At 44.5% G+C, this 17,528-nt stretch overlaps 1 protein-coding gene across 7 annotated transcripts in view; it reads left to right on the forward strand.

Annotated features, from left to right (window-relative positions):
• Positions 1-17,528, forward strand: part of LOC117417697 (cadherin-23) — a 162,693-nt gene that overhangs the window by 137,051 nt on the left and 8,114 nt on the right. For all 7 annotated transcript variants that reach the window (XM_058985168.1, XM_058985170.1, XM_058985173.1 and 4 more), the window contains 21 exons: positions 1,035-1,256; positions 1,792-1,911; positions 2,206-2,386; positions 2,554-2,687; positions 6,009-6,218; positions 7,240-7,347; positions 7,523-7,625; positions 8,032-8,157; positions 8,426-8,629; positions 10,945-11,403; positions 11,926-12,042; positions 12,277-12,501; positions 13,319-13,488; positions 13,834-13,971; positions 14,123-14,242; positions 14,745-14,922; positions 15,068-15,279; positions 15,409-15,603; positions 15,875-15,988; positions 16,389-16,518; positions 17,107-17,370. In XM_058985168.1, the coding sequence (XP_058841151.1) occupies positions 1,035-1,256; positions 1,792-1,911; positions 2,206-2,386; positions 2,554-2,687; positions 6,009-6,218; positions 7,240-7,347; positions 7,523-7,625; positions 8,032-8,157; positions 8,426-8,629; positions 10,945-11,403; positions 11,926-12,042; positions 12,277-12,501; positions 13,319-13,488; positions 13,834-13,971; positions 14,123-14,242; positions 14,745-14,922; positions 15,068-15,279; positions 15,409-15,603; positions 15,875-15,988; positions 16,389-16,518; positions 17,107-17,370 (3,730 nt within the window). The remainder of the gene's footprint in view (positions 1-1,034; positions 1,257-1,791; positions 1,912-2,205; positions 2,387-2,553; positions 2,688-6,008; positions 6,219-7,239; positions 7,348-7,522; positions 7,626-8,031; positions 8,158-8,425; positions 8,630-10,944; positions 11,404-11,925; positions 12,043-12,276; positions 12,502-13,318; positions 13,489-13,833; positions 13,972-14,122; positions 14,243-14,744; positions 14,923-15,067; positions 15,280-15,408; positions 15,604-15,874; positions 15,989-16,388; positions 16,519-17,106; positions 17,371-17,528) is intronic.

Below are 17,528 nucleotides of genomic sequence, written 5' to 3' on the forward strand. Positions count from 1 at the left end.
GTGATAGCACTTGAAGTGCAGAGGGTACAATAATACCTGGATTGTGAATCAGTGAGCTTGCTGTACGCTTGTATGTCATTGTAACTTGTTGTTCCAACTGAGATGGACGCCTGTGCAAACAAGCTGCCTGCAGCTCAGATGACTTTTCCAGTGAATGCAATTTTAAATAAACGGATCAATTTGCAGATATTCCAAAGACAACTCTGGCTGAAACATGGCTGCTGCTTTCATTTATATGTGTACAGATACAAAACCTCTGCTAATATTTATAGGGGGACATATGGAAGACACAAATGCATGACGACCTCATATGAAGATGCCTTTTTCTTCCCATAAAAAGCAATGGAAAAAAAATGTCGATGAAAAACATATTTATTCTGTGTCCAAAACTACTTCTTTCAGCTATTTTCAATATTTCATGCAATATTTCACTCCAATGATCAGATCAGACCTACAGCTGCAGTTTGTCCATGGCTTTGTGTTTGTATACCCAGAATTTTAAAAAAAGAGTGAGGAATCAAAAGACCAGTACTGATAATAATAAAGGTAGTTAAACGTTGGTTAGAACTGCTTAAAGAATGAGGATATCATTTATGGGAGGTTAAATGTTTTTAATTTTAAATGTACACCCAAGAACCAGAGTGATCCAAATCACCATTGTGGTCTAATCTTTTGGAATCCGCACTGCCCGAGTCCATGCGAGTGTTTCTTTGGAGGAAGTTACATTCCATTCCTGCTCAGTCAGTTGCACTCAATATTTTGTTAGTGTTATGGAAGTGCTTCTGATTTAAGAACACAAAATATATAAAATTAAACATCTGCAAATGGATGTATCTCTATGATATATTAATACATTATTAAAAAAATATTAGGGAGGGTTGTGGCAGACATGTCACTTCAAAGAAGTCCTAGTTAGAAGAAGTTTACAATCATTGTAAGTTTGATTTTCCAATTGATTTGTTGATTTTTATAACCTTCGGAATCTTGATGTATTATTCAAACTGTCATCCTGCTATCCCCTCTCCTCTGCCCAGGCCACCACCATGGTTTTCGTGACCATCCTGGATGAGAACGACAATGCCCCAGTCTTCACGCAGCTGGTCTACGAAGCCACATTCCGAGAGGGTCCCGCCACGGCTGGCTCTGTCATGCTGACGGTCAGTGCCACGGACCGAGACCAGGGGCTTAACGGAACTGTCCTGTACCACATTGCAGAGGGGAACGTGGACAGCACCTTCTACATCAACAGGACCACGGTGAGCCACGCAACGCTGCCCCCGTGGACCAACAGCTCTTTAAATACCTCCTGATGCAGTAATTATGAACATAGCCAAACAGTATAATAGAAGAAGATATAACTAAAAGAAGAAAAATGGTCAAATAAATAAATACATAGATAAATAAAACATTATAAAAGCTGAGTGATAAAAATATCCTTGCTTTAATTCAAATAATTTTTTGGGTTTTCAAGTTGGAAAATAGGCTGCATTCACAAAGCATGCTAAGTTGACAGTTACATTTTATATATATATACAGTGTGTATATATATATATATAATATTTGACCCACACTTTCAAGATGATTGGAGTGTTTATTCTGTCTCTCTGTTTCTCTTTGTCTCTGTCAAATTCAAATTCGAATTCAGATGTTTGTTACTGGCTTGATACTGAGTCAAAGATAATGTAGTAAATGTACAGAAATGTTGAATATTTTATATATATATGTGTGTGTGTGTACTAATTGAAATGCCTGTACTCTGCACTTCGAATGAATGTCTCTCTCTGTCTGCAGGGAACTGTGGTCACACTGAAAGAGCTGGACTACGAGGTCAGCCACGGACGCTACACCCTCATCATCACCGCCACTGACCAGTGTCCGAACCCCTCACAGAGACTGCAGTCCAGCTCCACGGTATGTACATGTGTGCCAGTGTAAAACAATCCTAACCCCCCACCAACATTATACCGACACCCTTTCTGTCAGCCATCTGCCAGTGCACCTTGCCAAAAATGTTTATCAGTGCAATTTATAGGTTATTGTTATTTTAAATGTCCCTCAATATACTGCTGGTACTACTGGCATTGTTGTTTTGGCAGAATAATACACAGTTTTGACTGCTCTAGTGCAGTTTTATAGTTTTACTGTGTTCTGAACGACCAAGTGTGCACAAATCCTGTGCTAAACTTTCCTGAGGGCTCTCCTCAGGTGCTGGTCAACGTGATAGACGTCAACGACGTGACGCCAACCTTCCCGCGCTCCTTCGAGGGGCCCTTCGACATCACTGAGGGCCAGCCGGGCCCCCGGGTGTGGACCCTGCGAGCGCAGGACGAAGACTCGGGGCCCAACGGACAGGTGGAGTACAGCATTGTGTCCGGAGACCCCCAGAGTGAGTCTTAACAACTATTAATTTCCTATGGATTTCATTCATAGCGACGGTCAGGGTTCAGAATATACTACAGCATGTATGCGAATGAAGAAAACAGAAATGATTGGTGCATACCTCTATAAAAATGTAAGCAATGCTGTATGGTTGTGGTTGTGTTTCCTCCCCAGATGAGTTTGTGATCTCCCCGGTGGAGGGAGAGCTGCGTGTGCGCAGGGACGCGGAGCTGGACCGTGAGAACATCGCCTTCTACAACATCACGGTGCAGGCAAAGGACCTGGGCATGCCGGCGCGCAGCAGCACGGTAATGTCTGATAAGGGGGTCTATGAATCACCCTATCTGGATTAATAGAGTTCTATATTAGAATCCACCAGGTTTAGATCATTTAAATAGACCCCGATAACTAGACATTGGTCTCACCTCATACACTAAAAGTTCCCTCATTTAATTCAATATTTCCATTTTTGTCTAAACTGGTTTCCCTGAGATACTGCAGCTGCTGCAGAAGTGGTAGAACTGCAGTTACCAATGTAATTTAGCATTCCCTGGATAGACAAAGTCCAATATTATTATGGTCAATTTTTGAACCACGGTTTCAATAAATGTCACGTATCTGAACTGACCAATAATCCGAACCATGCTGTCCTAATTAAATTCTGTCTGACAACAGCTGAACTTCAATGTTGTAATGCTGTCATGAGAGTATAAACCACTTAGGGCTGGATTCTCAATTTGCTCCAAATTGTCATTAGTGCAATTTTTTTGTCTGAAAAGAAGAAAAAAAAACTTATTTACATGTCTGTAACTGATAATAAACAGCTTTAGACTACTCACCAGCCGTGAAATTTAAGTGAGTGAGTTTTTTATTTCGGGGTAACTTTGTTGGGTGCGTTTTTGCTATCTGAAAAAAAAAAAAGGAAATTACTATTTGGAGTAATCAGATTATAGTTGTCTCTGTCTGTTGGATTTTAAAGGGTTGTTTGTTTAATTTGTGATTTAAATATATACATGAAAAACATAAGGAAGATTAGAGCATGTATTCTGGTACACATTGTGATTCTGAACACATCGCTAATCTGAGCAGGGTCAGATCCCAATTGTTCAGATCAGACAGAATCTACTGTCCTGAACATTATTTCATGATAGACAGTCTCTCTGTATCCACTTCCTTGTTTCACACAAAAGCGTGCCAGTTAGCTGACGTGACCTTCATAGATGACGTTCGGGGAAAAAAAAACATGATAATCATAAGTCAACGTCATGGTTCCTCACCATAAATTTACATCTGGTTTCTGCAGAGCTGTATTTTCCACTTCTGCTATTTTGGGTTAGGACGTTTTGTTTTTGACATATGAAACATTTAAACCTCTGTTTGCAAACTGTGTAGTGTCTCCAAGCATCTGCTCTCTAAGTGCTGAACAGACTGCCATGGAAACTGCCTGCAGTCATGGCAAAGTAGTTTTTAACCGATGAGTAATTATCTTTGTTAGTGTTGTAGTTTTTATTTTGTATGTTGGCAGACAGTTTTCATTAGTTGCTGCAATGGATTGGAGACCTGAGAAAACTGTCAATTATTAAATTGTATTGCATCTGGCTCTCACCACAAAAAGAGTTTCACACCCCATAATTGTTGAGTTGCACATAGCAAGTGTTTTCGGTTTAAATTTCAGTACAAGTTACAGTAGTAAATCATTGGTGTCTGTAATATTGTCTCAGAACTAGGTACCATAGGACGTTCCATTCCCTTTTCATAGGAATTTGGAAGGGAGACATCAGAAGTCTGTCCCAAGTTAGGCAATGTGTTTGTTTGTCTGGAGCTCGATTTCTGAATTCACCATGGAGTGATTTGATGCAAGGGATATGTTGATATTTTAAATTTATATCCAGCTTGGCTATTCATTTTCTTTACAGATATATAAACATACATGGCAATATATCTTAATGTTTCTTTTATTATTATTTATGAAAACCAAACAATGTTCATTATAAAGAAATACATATTTTAAGAGAAGAATGTTTTTTACTAGGGCACAGCAGAAGAGTTTAAGTAAAATTGTCCTTGGCACAGAAAAGGTTAAATATTGACTATTAATTCTATATCAGCAGAAAAAAAAAACACTAGGTGTTTTTTTAAAGAAAGGTAGGGGTGGAGGAAATGTGTTTTTATACATCAGTGGGAGGACTGAGTCCGCCTTACTGAAGCAAAACCTTCTGAAAAGCCCAGCGCACATTTCAGCTCCCTCCCAAGTTAATATAAATAATATATATGCATGTAAGCAGCACTGCAGCAACATTTTCAGTGTTTCCACATGTGGAACAGAGCTGCTGCTCACTGGATCATCTGAAACAAAAAGATCACGTCATTATCAACCACGTCCGGCTTTCTAACAAACACAGGCTGGCATGTATCAAACCATGTCTGTCAGGTGTCACCGCATGTGTGTCAAAATAAGGGCCTGCTTTGACAATTTTACATAAACATAATGCAGATTGAAACACAGTTTCCGAGTTCAGAGACGGTCTGCTGAAAAGTTTATGACACGTTGGAAAAGCGAGCAGCATGTTTCCATAGTGCAGCGGTTGTCAAATTCGGCTCACATGTGAACGATCCCGGCTGTGAAGCGCAGTGGGAAAAGCAGTCCTCCACAGTCCAGTAATGTGGTGCATGCTTCCCATCTGCGCTTTAAAAGACGGTCCTGTGCTGCAGGGCTCTACAATGTATGCTTAGAGAGCAGCCAGCAACAGCATGTTCACATAGTGTTAGTGGTTCGCCTCCCACGTGAATTGGTAATGAGATCATTACAGGTGGATAAGGTCTGACAAAAGCAGATCGACGCTCCAAGACTTGTGCACTTCCGATAATTATCTTTAGGGTTTTTTTTTTATTAATCTTGAAAAATGTAATAACCTTTCGGCTTAGCACAATACCCCCTGTCTTGCCTTCCTGCATTGGCTGCCAGACTGGTGTTTGCTGAAAAATATAAAATAATCACTTTAATTGTATATAGTCTGTTATTTATTGGCTTGTACCCGAATGCAACCTGAAAGGTCTTAAGGAGGTTAAGAGTCAAGGGTAAAAGTCTGAAGAAGAGCAGTTAGAGCACAACAGATACAGACAAATAAGTAAGGGTCCAAAATTTGTATGGGCGTCCTTAAAAAAAAAAAAAAAAAAAAAAGTTGAGTTGTTTGAAAGAGATGCTGATCAACATCGGGCCTAAGCTGCGAGGGGAGGAAGGTCTTCAAATGAGGAAAATGGATGTGTTCAGGACTGTGGAGAATATGAAAGAACAATAAACACAGCAGCCTGGTGGCCTGAAGGATCTTATCCTCTTCCTCTCTCCACTCGCCACTCCAAGAGCGGTGCCACACAACGCTTAAGATTCACATAATGAAAAATAATCTTTATTAATAATTAGTTATTTAGCAGACAAATAATTTAGCAGAAAAATAATCAACTGTTAGTGCCATGGTTAGGTGTTGCAAGGACTCGTAGAATACATGTTGAGACCAGTGACAGTGAGATGTTCCCACTCATTCCCACTCATTCCAGCTACACGTTGCCCAGCTCATTGTCATCTGTAAAAAGACAGAACACTGAGATGATTGTATTTCTCTGTACGGTAGGTGCTGGTGAGCGTGCGAGTGCTGGATATCAATGACAATGACCCGATACTGCTGAACCTGCCCATGAACACGAGCGTCAGTGAGGGCGCCTCCGTCTCCACCTCGGTCTCCCGCGTGCTGGCCTTCGACGGGGACAGCGGCCGCAACGCTCTGCTGACCTTCAATATCACAGCCGGAAACACGGACAACGCCTTCTACATCAATGAGACGGTACGCGCTCAGATACGGTCCAACCTCTTTTCAACTGCAGTGACTCCTAGTCACACACGAACACCAGCAAACCATACAGGTTCATTTGATCAGTCTATACAGAGAGAGCTCAATGGTTCTGAGTGAGTAATGCAAAAATAATCACAATAACAATGTTCTCCAGAGTGCCTACGAAGAACCATCGTGTCATCTCTCTGTACCATGCACAATAAACCATGTAGTCATTATTATAGATTTTCTTTTTTTTAATTTAGTAGTCGCCAATTGATTTGACCCCTTTTTTTCTCACCGCTGCCACCCCCGCACTGACTCGGGAGCGGCGAAGACGAACACACGCTGTCCTCCGAGCCCCATTATTGTAGATTTAATAAATATATTTTTTGTTGTATGGACTAAACATTGCCGTTGCTGTGGGGAGCGCTGAATTCAGAGCTTGGCGACGCCACTATTGTGACGTCACACTGCTACAAGCTGGCCGTTGAAATATGAAAAAATAAATATGCTTTGGAACACCCAAACCTTGATAAGCCATGGCTGGATTTCTTTAGAGCATTTTACAGCACTGGTGAATCTCCCTGTTGAAATAGGTGGTCGATGCAATCCAGGGGTGTTCCTTGGTGCTGTAAAACGCTGTAGAGATTTCAGATGTGACTCACCAGTGTGTGGGCTGATCAAATCTACCTCTGTCACTTACGAACAGTTCCAAATTTACTAAAAAGAAGCACATTATAGGGACCAACTCACACAATGAGAAAGCAAAACTAGCATTGTGTGATTAAACTCTACATTGCTAAAATAGAGCTCCCTATTAATTAGATACTAATCTCAGACTGCCTACTGTTACCAAAGTAATCCATGATCAGTGATAATTAATTGGAGGGTCTGTGAAGCTTGAGGAAATGTTTGAAGTCATGGGAAAGAATACAGTTTTGAATGAAATTAGTGGCTACGGTGCAAGAAAGTGGATTTTAAAAGCATGGTTGTCACTTGATTAAAAGCTGTTTTTGTGTTTTTTCTGCAGACAGGGGTGGTTTTGGTGAACCGGCCTCTTGACCGGGAGCGAGTGTCCGAATACAGACTGACCGTCACTGTAAAGGATAACCCAGAGAACCCACGCATCGCTCGCAGGGTACGCCCCCACACCCATATGAAGCGTATAGGTTTTGACTGTGCTGTTGAAGCTGGTTTCAGGCCATGATGGAATGACCCCGTGGTTGACTACACTGCACACTGATTTTACCCTGGCATACTGCATTCAAATAACTGACTATACTGTGCATCTGTCTGTCTGTCTCTGTCCCCAGGACTCTGACTCTCTGCTGATCTCTGTCTCCGATGAGAATGACAATCGTCCCCTCTTCACTGAGCCCAGCTACCGAGCCCAGATCGCTGAGAACTCCCTCGCAGGTGGGTGACAGAGTGTGGGGGGCAGGCTGGGGCTTCAGACTGAATCTGAGCGAAACGACACAAACTAGGACCGGGATTCAGAATAATATGGACGGGGGCCATTTGAAAACATGTTAAATATTAAAGCAATAATACTATTGATAGATATATAGATAGAGATCTGTTTAGAATAAAATACATTATTCAAAACCATGTATTTTTAGATTTTCTACATTTTGGCACCATTGAGTTATGGATGATAGGTATTATATTAATTAAACTGCTCTAGATTGGGTTTGGTTTCTTTAAAAGATTCCACAATAGAATTTACAGGATTTATTTTATTTAAAAGATTCTTTAAATAACGCACAAGTTAATCCTAAATAAACCAGTAAAAACAGAAAGACACCTCTTTCTTTACCTGAAGGCACTCCAGTCTCCGTGCTGAACGGTCCCATCCTGGCTCATGACAATGACCTGGGCCCCAACGCGGTGGTCACCTACCGGCTGCTGGGGTCAAGACTGGACCTCTTCACTGTGGACAGCAGGAGAGGTCAGTGTGGGGTGGGGTTGGTCTCTTATAAAAGTTTACTACAGTATTTTTGCATGGTATTTTTTTGGTTTTACCCTGCTTTTTCCCATGGTTATACTAGCATTTTCCGTAATTTACCCTGGTTAATGTGCTTTACCATAAGTTGCTGTTTTTTACAATGCTCACCTATACTTTATGGTGCTTTCGCTGTGCTTTATTACACTTTCCTATGCTTTTACTATGGGGAACTTTTATAAGGGGTGACCCTGTCTGTCTGTCTGCCTCCAAGGCGTGGTGTCTGTCCGGGGAGGAGCGATTCTGGACCGGGAGGCCCTCTCAGACCCCAGGCTGGAGCTGGTTCTGGTTGCGGAGGATGTGGGCCAGCTGAACAGTTCCGTCCCTCTGAGCATCACGGTTCTGGACGAGAACGATAACCGACCCGTCTTCAACCCGGCCGTACTGAGCGTGAGGTTGCAGGAGAACAGCCCGGCTGGTGAGTGAGGCAGGGAGGAGAGGAGTGAGGACGGGAGGGAGGGGAGGAGACGGACAAATGAAAGTGGAATTACAGTGCTACAGATCCCTTGTGCATTTCCATTGTAAAAAAATACACGGGCAGATCCTAATCAAATACAGGAACTGCAGGGACTACAAACTGCAGATTGAAACTGATTGAAACGCAAATTAAACTGGAAGCCTGTAGCGGCCGGACTCTGTGACCAGTGCGTCAGTGGAGAGATTAAATCGGAGACACTGTTCCAAACACAGAAAAACATTTGAGAAAGTTGGCAGAAACAACTGGAAGTTATTGATGAAAGTGTAACTGGCGACGGCACACCACAAGTGAGTATTTTAACCCACCTCACCTCATCGACAGGGGACAGCGTCCGTAACAGCAGTGTATCACACAACACTGATGTGGAAAAACCATGCAGGCCTCTCCATATGTCTGCTATGTCCTTATTGTTGTTTTTATATTTCAGTATATTTTTTGTACTGACTTTGTAACTAAAACTACATGCTTGTGTAACTTGTCATGCCAATAAAGACATCTGAATTGGGGGTGAGGGGGGCTGAGTATCTCACGTGCCTGTTGAATTAGGAGAGACAGTAGTTATTAAGTTTACATGCACAAGAAATGTATCCTTTTTGTTTAGTGTAGAGTTCATGCATGCCAAACTCAATGGGCTCATAGACATGCTTCTGAACCTGTGTGCACTCGAGTCCTGTTGAAACACCCCCTGTCAGAGCACTGTCTGTCTGAGAGGCCAGACAGGTGACTCTATCGGAACATCTGCATGATGTCATGTTGCCATGGCGACTGCAGCCAGTCTGCAAGCAACCGAGAGAGCCGAGATGAGTCTGGAGAGCATTTACCTCTTGATCTGCGCTGTGTTTTTTTTTTAAGCTTTGTATGGGCGATGATGAGATGTGTGTGTCTTCGTTTTTTCCTTTGTCTGCCTGCTTCTTGTCCAAGTCGCTCTTATGAAAGAGATTTTAATCTCAATGGGACGTGATAACTTTTTAATAAAATTCTAATTGAATTAACAGACAAGCCGATACGATAGCACATTGCTACTAGTTATTGCTCTCCAATAACTAATAGTGAAAAAATACCTTAAAAAGCAGCTTGGTACTGTATGCTATGAAATACCAGATGTATTCTGCATCTTCCTTCGATTCATCGTGCACCATTTTCTGTTTCAGTCATCACATCCTATTGACTTTTTTCAACCTCCTGTGACCTCAATAGAGCTCTCGGAATCATGTCTGACCTCACAGCAGTGTGTACCCATTAACCTGTCCCCCCGCAAAACACACTAATTGATACACAAAGTACATTTTTTGCTCTAGGAGGAAGAAATGCAGCATACAATAACATTGGATCCTGTCTCCAGCAATGTGATTTCACATTGACACCACAGCAATCCTGTTCACACACAATCAATGTAAGACAGTTATCAAAATAGGCCAGTCAGCTTAAACTGTACTGTAGGCCTACTTGAGATTTTCCATTGTAAACATTTATAATGGACACATGTAGGTCGTTCCCTACAGACCAATACCAAATACGTTTCTAATCAGTCATTGGACAGTATGGATTAAGTTGCTCACTGAAATCCCTCACTGTTAGGAGGCTGCAGACTAAATAAAGTACAATGCTGCCCCCTGTTGGTAAAATGAAAGAAGACAGGATTGCACCTGTCAGATGTGGAGGTTTTTTAGACCACATGCTTTATTTTAATTATCTACAGTGGCAGATCTTATTTACTCCATCCTAAATCTTATGAACCTGCTCTCTCACAGGCCGCCTTCCAAAATCTATCTATCTCTATCTATCTATCTATCTATCTATCTATCTATCTATCTATCTATCTATCTATATTGTCAAGGCACGCTGTACAAATTGGTGCATAGTGTAATACACTGAGAATGATATTCATATTAAACAGTACATATCTCCACATTTCAATTTACACTTGTGTTTGTATAATAGTACAGTACAGGGATGGAAATAAGACTCCTATTGCATAACAGAGTCACCCATTCCAGGTTCTACTATGAGCTTGATTAGCCACAGTGTATAGACAACAAGCTCAGGTGTGTCTTATTGAACACACAGTAAAAACAGGAATGGATTAAACGGCTATCCCATGGGAATCGTATTTCCATCCCTGCAGTATCTGTGCTATTACATTAACACTGATCATTATTCATTGTTTTAAATCACACTTATATACTTGTATTGAACAGTAAGTCAGTCAATGAAGTTTTGTAACTGCCCCCCCTCCCCGTCTCTCGCTTTCGCAGGTATGGTACTCACCCAGGTGTCGGCAAGCGATGCGGACTCGGGTGTGAATGGCTGGCTGACTTACCGCATCGAGGGCGGGGCCCAGGACCGTTTCGTAATGAACGCCAGCTCGGGGGCTCTGCTGGTGGGCAACGTCACACTGGACCGCGAGGAGCGCGACTCATACCGGCTGATTGTGGTGGCGTCGGACCGCGGCACCCCCCCCCTCTCGGGCACCTCCACCCTGTCCTTGGTGCTGGAGGATCTGAACGACTCACGGCCTGAGTTCCTCATCCCCGTCCAGACCGTCAACATCAACGAGTCCACCCCGCCAGGGGCCGTCATCGCCCAGGTGACCGCTACCGACCGCGACCTCCGACCCCGCCTGGAGTATTACATCATTGAGATCCAGGCCAGGGATGACACCAACTCCCCAGTGGCAGGCCAGCAGGACGTGTTTGGCATCGACTTCCACTCTGGTGAGTAGGGTGTGCCCGAACACGGAGTCAGCACAAGGCCCTGTGTCTCCCGGAAGGCGGACTGAGTCACGTGAGGGTGGAGCGAATCCAGTTTACGCCAAGTTGTTGATCTTAACTGGGGAACCACATGGAGAGGCTGGAAATAAGACCTGTTGCATAGCAGTTTGATCCATTCCTGGTTTTACTAAGAATTTAATAAGACACACCTGAACTTGTTTATCTATAAACTGTGGCTAATCAAGCTTGTAGTAAAACCTGGAATGAGTGAAACTGCAAAAGGAGTCATATTTCCATACCTGCTTTACTCTCCCGCTGGGTTAGGGAGTGAAAAATCGTCTTGGGATCCACTCCTGGTTTCACTGTGAGTTTAAGCTTGTTATAGATACACTGCAGCTAATCAAGCTTGTTTTAAAACCTGGAATGGATTTTAAAACTGCTGTGCAATAGGGGTGTTATTTCCATCCCTGGGGTTGTATGATGTTGAGTGTGTGAGTGTTTGAAATATGTTTCTGGATTCTCCAGGCGCTGTGTTTGTCAGGAGTGCGCTGAACAGAGAGCTGGTCGCCACATTCGACATCACTATCTCCGTTCACGATAACGCCAGTGATGTCATTGAACAATCTGTCAGTGTTCCAAACGGTAAGCTTCTCGCCCTTACTGCATCACTCCTCCATACCAAATGGTGAAGTAATACAAATTAAAATGTTTCCCTATGGTATTTTTCCTCTGTCTCTAACTACCCACCACTCTGCTTGACTCGCTGAATATCTACTGACGGTGAACATCCTGGATGTGAATGCTTTTCTCCTCTCTCTCTCTCTCTCTCTCTCTCTCTCTCTCTCTCTCTCTCTCTCTCTCTCTCTCTCCGCGCAGCCCGGTTGACAGTTAATGTCCTGGATGTAAACGACAACACCCCGAGGTTCCGCCCCTTCGGCGTGACCAATTTCACGGAGAGGATCCTGGAGGGGGCTCGTCCCGGGACCACTCTCATCTCCGTCTCGGCCGTCGACCCGGACAAAGGTCCCAACGGGCAGGTCACCTACCAGCTGCTGAACATGCCCCTCGGGGGGTACGTGAGGCTCGAGGACCCCAACGCAGGTGAGGGGCAGCAAAGAAGGGTCCAATTCCCTACTGCAGGGATTGTGTGGACGGGGACTCAGCACTGTTTGGCTTTTGAAGTATCTCATTTAAGATTTTTTATATGAAAATTCTGCCAGGGCAGACTGTAGTTTTAGGTAGAAGCAAGTACAGTCAGGATGCAGCAAATTGTGATGTTGCGTTAAAATAAACATGCCACATGTTTAATGAGCAGAAGACTACTGAAGCAGTGGTCTCGGTGTAATTGCTTTTATTTAGTCAGCTTTTCAGTGAACTTTTTTTGATTTTTTTTTATGCAAGCTCTGATTTAGACAATGTTGAAGAAGAAGAGCTTCACTGAGAGGAAACATCTTGTATCCAGGGGTGTCCTGCCTCTGTCTACAGGGTGGGGGAGCTGAGGGCTTGATTTATTGATTAATTTAGGAAAATTAGCCAGGGAAGAGGGAACGAGTTTATCCAGGCCACAACACTCAAGACAAGTCAAATGAATTTGGTTAGTGGTCCCAGCCCTGCCCCCCAGTGGACACTAGCGTGTAATCAACATGACAAAACACACACCTCCACTCAATTCAGCACTATTGCACGGATGGAAATAAGACTCCCGTTGCATAGCAGTTAAATCCATTCCTGGTTTGAGTTTGACACACCTGAGCTGGTTACCTATACACTGTGGGCAAAACATTTATACAACAGGTTTTATCTCCATCACTGTCTTGCAAGTCTGTGAGGGGAAGATCTCATGGAGACTGCCTGCCTGCCTGCCAGTTGACACTGCAATGAGCACTGAATTCCCAGGTTGTTGTGTTGTCTTTTCCAGGGAAGATCATAGCGAACCGGACGGTGGACTTTGAGCAGGTTCAGTGGCTGAACTTCACAGTCCGAGCTCAGGACCAGGGAGCGCCCCCACGCTTCTCAGAGCTCCCCATCTTTCTGCAGATTATTGACATCAACGATAACAACCCCGTCTTCAGCCAGCCGTCCTACCAGGTAACGTCCTACCACACAAGGGCACTCAATGGAGAGAAGCGCTCTTACTGCTCTTAACTACTTAGAAGCACAGTATTCAAGATCTTCAGATTGCATGCAAATTGAAACAGACTGACAGACACAAAGAGTGTTCTGAATGGTTAAAGTATGAATCTGGTAGTATAGAGACATTCGCTGTATATGAGCAGGAGGATGTTGTGGACCATGTGGGTAGCTATGATTTGTTTTGGCCCCTGCTCCTTTACTCCTCTCTCTCTCTCTCTCTCTCTCTCTCTTGCTCTCTCTCTCTTGCTCTCTCTCTCTCTCATGCTCTCTCTCTCTCTCTCTCTCTCTCTCTCTCTTTAGAAACCTGTGTTTGAAGACATAGCTTTGGGAACGGTCATCTTGCGGGTCAGTGCTACGGACGCAGACTCCGGCCGCTTCGCTCTGATTGAGTACGGGCTAGTCGATGGAGAAGGCCGTTTCGGAATTAACCCCTCGACGGTAAAACTGACCAAACCAAGAAAAAAAAAAATAGAAACAAAGAAAACCAACTTTACCGAATCCATTAGAGGGAATGTGGCTGAGCGGTATCTGCAGACAGGTTTTCTCCTCTGCTGAGGCGGCTGTGTAACACTCTGTTTCTTCACCGCAGGGGGACATTTACATTCTGTCTCCACTGGACCGTGAGAAGAAAGACCACTACACCTTGACTGCTGTGGCCAAGGATAATCCTGGGGACAGTGCCAGCAACCGGAGAGAGAACTCAGTGCAGGTCTGGCAGGGACTAATAGCTTTCAAAGAGCATATTTCTCAAAACTAACAAAAATACAAAAACAATCCAACTGTACTTATACAAGATTAAAATAAATATCTGATGTGTTTATTTCTAATTTTGTATTTTTATCAGAAAGAGCAGTTTACATTTTGAAGGGAAATTCAATGCTGTCTGTGCTGGACTGTGTGTGCTTTGCAGTGCATGTGTATCTGTAGATACTGAGTGTCCTGTGTGTATCTGTGTTGCAGATGTTGAGTATCCTGTGTGTATCTCTGTTGTACATGTTGAGTAACGTGTGTATCTCTGTTGTACATGTTGAGTAACGTGTGTACCTGTGTTGTAGTTGCTTAGTGTCCTGTGTGTATCTGTGTTGTATCTTGTTGAGTAACCTGTGTGTATCTGTGTTGTAGTTGAATAGCTCATGTATATCTGCGTTGTAGTTGCTGAGTGTCCATCTGCGTCGTAGTTGCTGAGTAGCCTGTGTGTATGTGTGTTACAGGTGTTGGTGACGGTCCTGGATGTGAATGATTTCCGACCCCAGTTCTCAAAGCGTATCTACAGCACCAGCGTGTTTGAGAACGAGCCAGGGGGGACCTCCATCATCACCATGTCAGCCACTGACCTGGACGAGGGGGACAACGGAGTGGTCACCTACTCACTGCAGGGTCCTGGTGCTGGTACAGCAACCACACCCACACACACACATACACACACATGCTGAGATACGCACACACATATAGCTCTTGCAGTTCTTCAATCATAATATTCTCTGTATTATTTTACAGAGTGACCCAGACTCACTCTCCCCCTCCCTCCCTGCAGAGGCGTTCCTCATGGACCCGGACTCAGGCCTTGTCCAGTCTCAGCGGCTCTTGCAGTCCTTCGAGCATTTCAACCTGACGGTGGTAGGGACGGACCGGGGGCGGCCCCCCCTGTGGGGCACCACGTCTCTGCAGATCGACGTCATTGACGTGAACGACAACCGACCCGTCTTCGTGCGGCCTGCCAACGGAACCATCATGCACATCCTGGAGGTGAGAGGGCTCCAGCCCAGGCTGCTTTCATGCGGGAGGAGATACAGTACAGTGCTGGCTTTATCATGTAAATCCTGGACTGGCTCATTACTGCTCTGCCCTCCCTCCCTCCCCCTCTCTCGTGTTCAGGAGCAGCCCCCTGGTCTGGTTGTGTACGAGGTCTTTGCGACGGACCGTGACGAGGGTGTGAATGGGGAGGTCCAATACTCCTTCCTGCAGACGGGGGCTGGCAACAAGGACTGGGAGAACTTCAGCATCGACCCAGTCAGCGGGGTCATCACCACTGCCGTCCGGCTGGACCGAGAGAAGCAGGCACTGCACAATGTGAGGACAAGGGGTCTGAGTGCCTGTCTGTCTGCCTGCTTGTGTTCCTACCTGTGTGTCTGCCTGTGTGCCTGGCTGCTTTGTGTTTCTACCTGTCTGTCTGCCTTGACTGCTTGTGCGTCTGCCTGCCTAATTGCCTTTCTATTTGTTTGTCTGTCTGCAAACACATGTGTTTATGAAAGATGGTTAAATATTCTCTCTTCTTGTCTCCACCTTTACCTTTTACTTCTCCCTCCCCCTTTCTCCCCACTATAACCCCTCTCGCTCCCAGTTGATTATAGTGGCCTATGACCTGGGTCAGCCGGTGCCCTACGAGACCACACAGCCCCTGCAGGTGGCGCTCACAGATATCGATGACAATGAGCCAGTGTTCCTCAAGCCCCCGGTGAGTAACGTGCAGTCTGCTGGATTAGAAACGAATAGCAGCCGCTGGCCCTGCTCCAGATATTCTCAAAGCCCTTTTTCTCCAAATCGGCATTAGCACATTGCCAAGCCAGAAATAAACAACACAGCTGTTTAATTTAAGGGCTTGTTGTGTAAGGTGTGGCAAGTTGTTTCTTATTAGTTGTAGCATTGTGATTGTATGGTCCTGTATAGTATGTATTGAACAATGAAAGTAACACGCTCAGGTGCATCTCTGCTTTGTAGAGAGTCAGTCTCCCCATACCATACTCTGTCTTGGACTACTAGACAAATTGAAATGAGCCTGTCCTGCAAGAATATCTAATCGCTGATTGTGATATTGTGTGTCTGTCTTGTGTGTGTGTGTGTGTGTCTGTGTGTAGAGAGGCAGTCTCCCCTACCAGGCTCTATTTGTCCCGGAGCACTCCAGTCCTGGGGCGGTGGTGGGCAATGTGACGGGGGCTGTGGACGCAGACGATGGGTCCAATGCGGTCGTCTACTATTTCATCGCAGGTACCGTCTGCTGTCCCACTCCAGCGAGAATTAGCCGTGTCACTCAACCTTTCCGCTGCAAACATGTCCAAGAAACTTTCAGAACTTAACATAGAATCAGGATGGGTTATTAATTTTCTAACAATGTCCGTCCATTACCTGAAAAAAATACCCTGTGTCTCTCACTTATCATCCCCAGGTCTTTGCTCTTTACATGCCCTACTGCCACATTGAACTGGAGTATACTATTTTATTAAGGTTATATTTTTGGGTTTATATTACCAAAATCACAACAAAAATATAAAATGATTCTACGGGGAAAGACTTTTGATGATAAATGCAGTTTGGACCAAATGCCTCTCAACCGCTGACAATTACCAGACCCCTTCTTTACAACAGATAACAATTTAAAAAGAAAAGGTGTTGGACTCACCTGATTTAAATCCAAACTCTATTATAGACTTTCCAGCAGTGACGGATCGGCCTCTGTTTACTGTTACTACTGCTCTTTTTGTGCTCTGTAATTGTCGTACTGTTGGGGAGTCGGGGGACAGACATCTGCCGCTACGTGTCGGGCCCCCTCTCATTCACTTCTCTCCCTGGTTCTAGGAGGCAACGGCAGCAATAACTTCCAACTGACCCTCGACGGGGTGCTGAGGGTCACGAGGGACTTGGACCGCGAGGTCACGCCCTTCTACTCCTTCATCGTCAAGGCGTCCAGCAACCGCAGCTGGAGCCCGCCGCGAGGTCACAGGTCGTCCCAGCAGCGCGCCCTAAACCCCGGAACTGACCCCACGCTGCAGGATGTGCGAGTCTTCCTGGAGGACATCAACGACCAGAGCCCTGTGTTCCTCAAGCCGGAGTACACCGCAGGTACAGAGACCCAGGTTCAAGTGAACATGTAGGGAGCAAGTCTAAAGCGAGTGCAAAGGCAGCCTATTTAGACAGCAATAAATCTACTTAAATAAACTCTTCCTACCTCGTTAATAAGTTGCTTCCTGCTTCTTTTGTACTGTTAAAATTATTTCATT

Source organism: Acipenser ruthenus, chromosome 13 (genome assembly GCF_902713425.1).
Source record: "Acipenser ruthenus chromosome 13, fAciRut3.2 maternal haplotype, whole genome shotgun sequence".
Lineage (NCBI taxonomy): Eukaryota > Metazoa > Chordata > Actinopteri > Acipenseriformes > Acipenseridae > Acipenser > Acipenser ruthenus.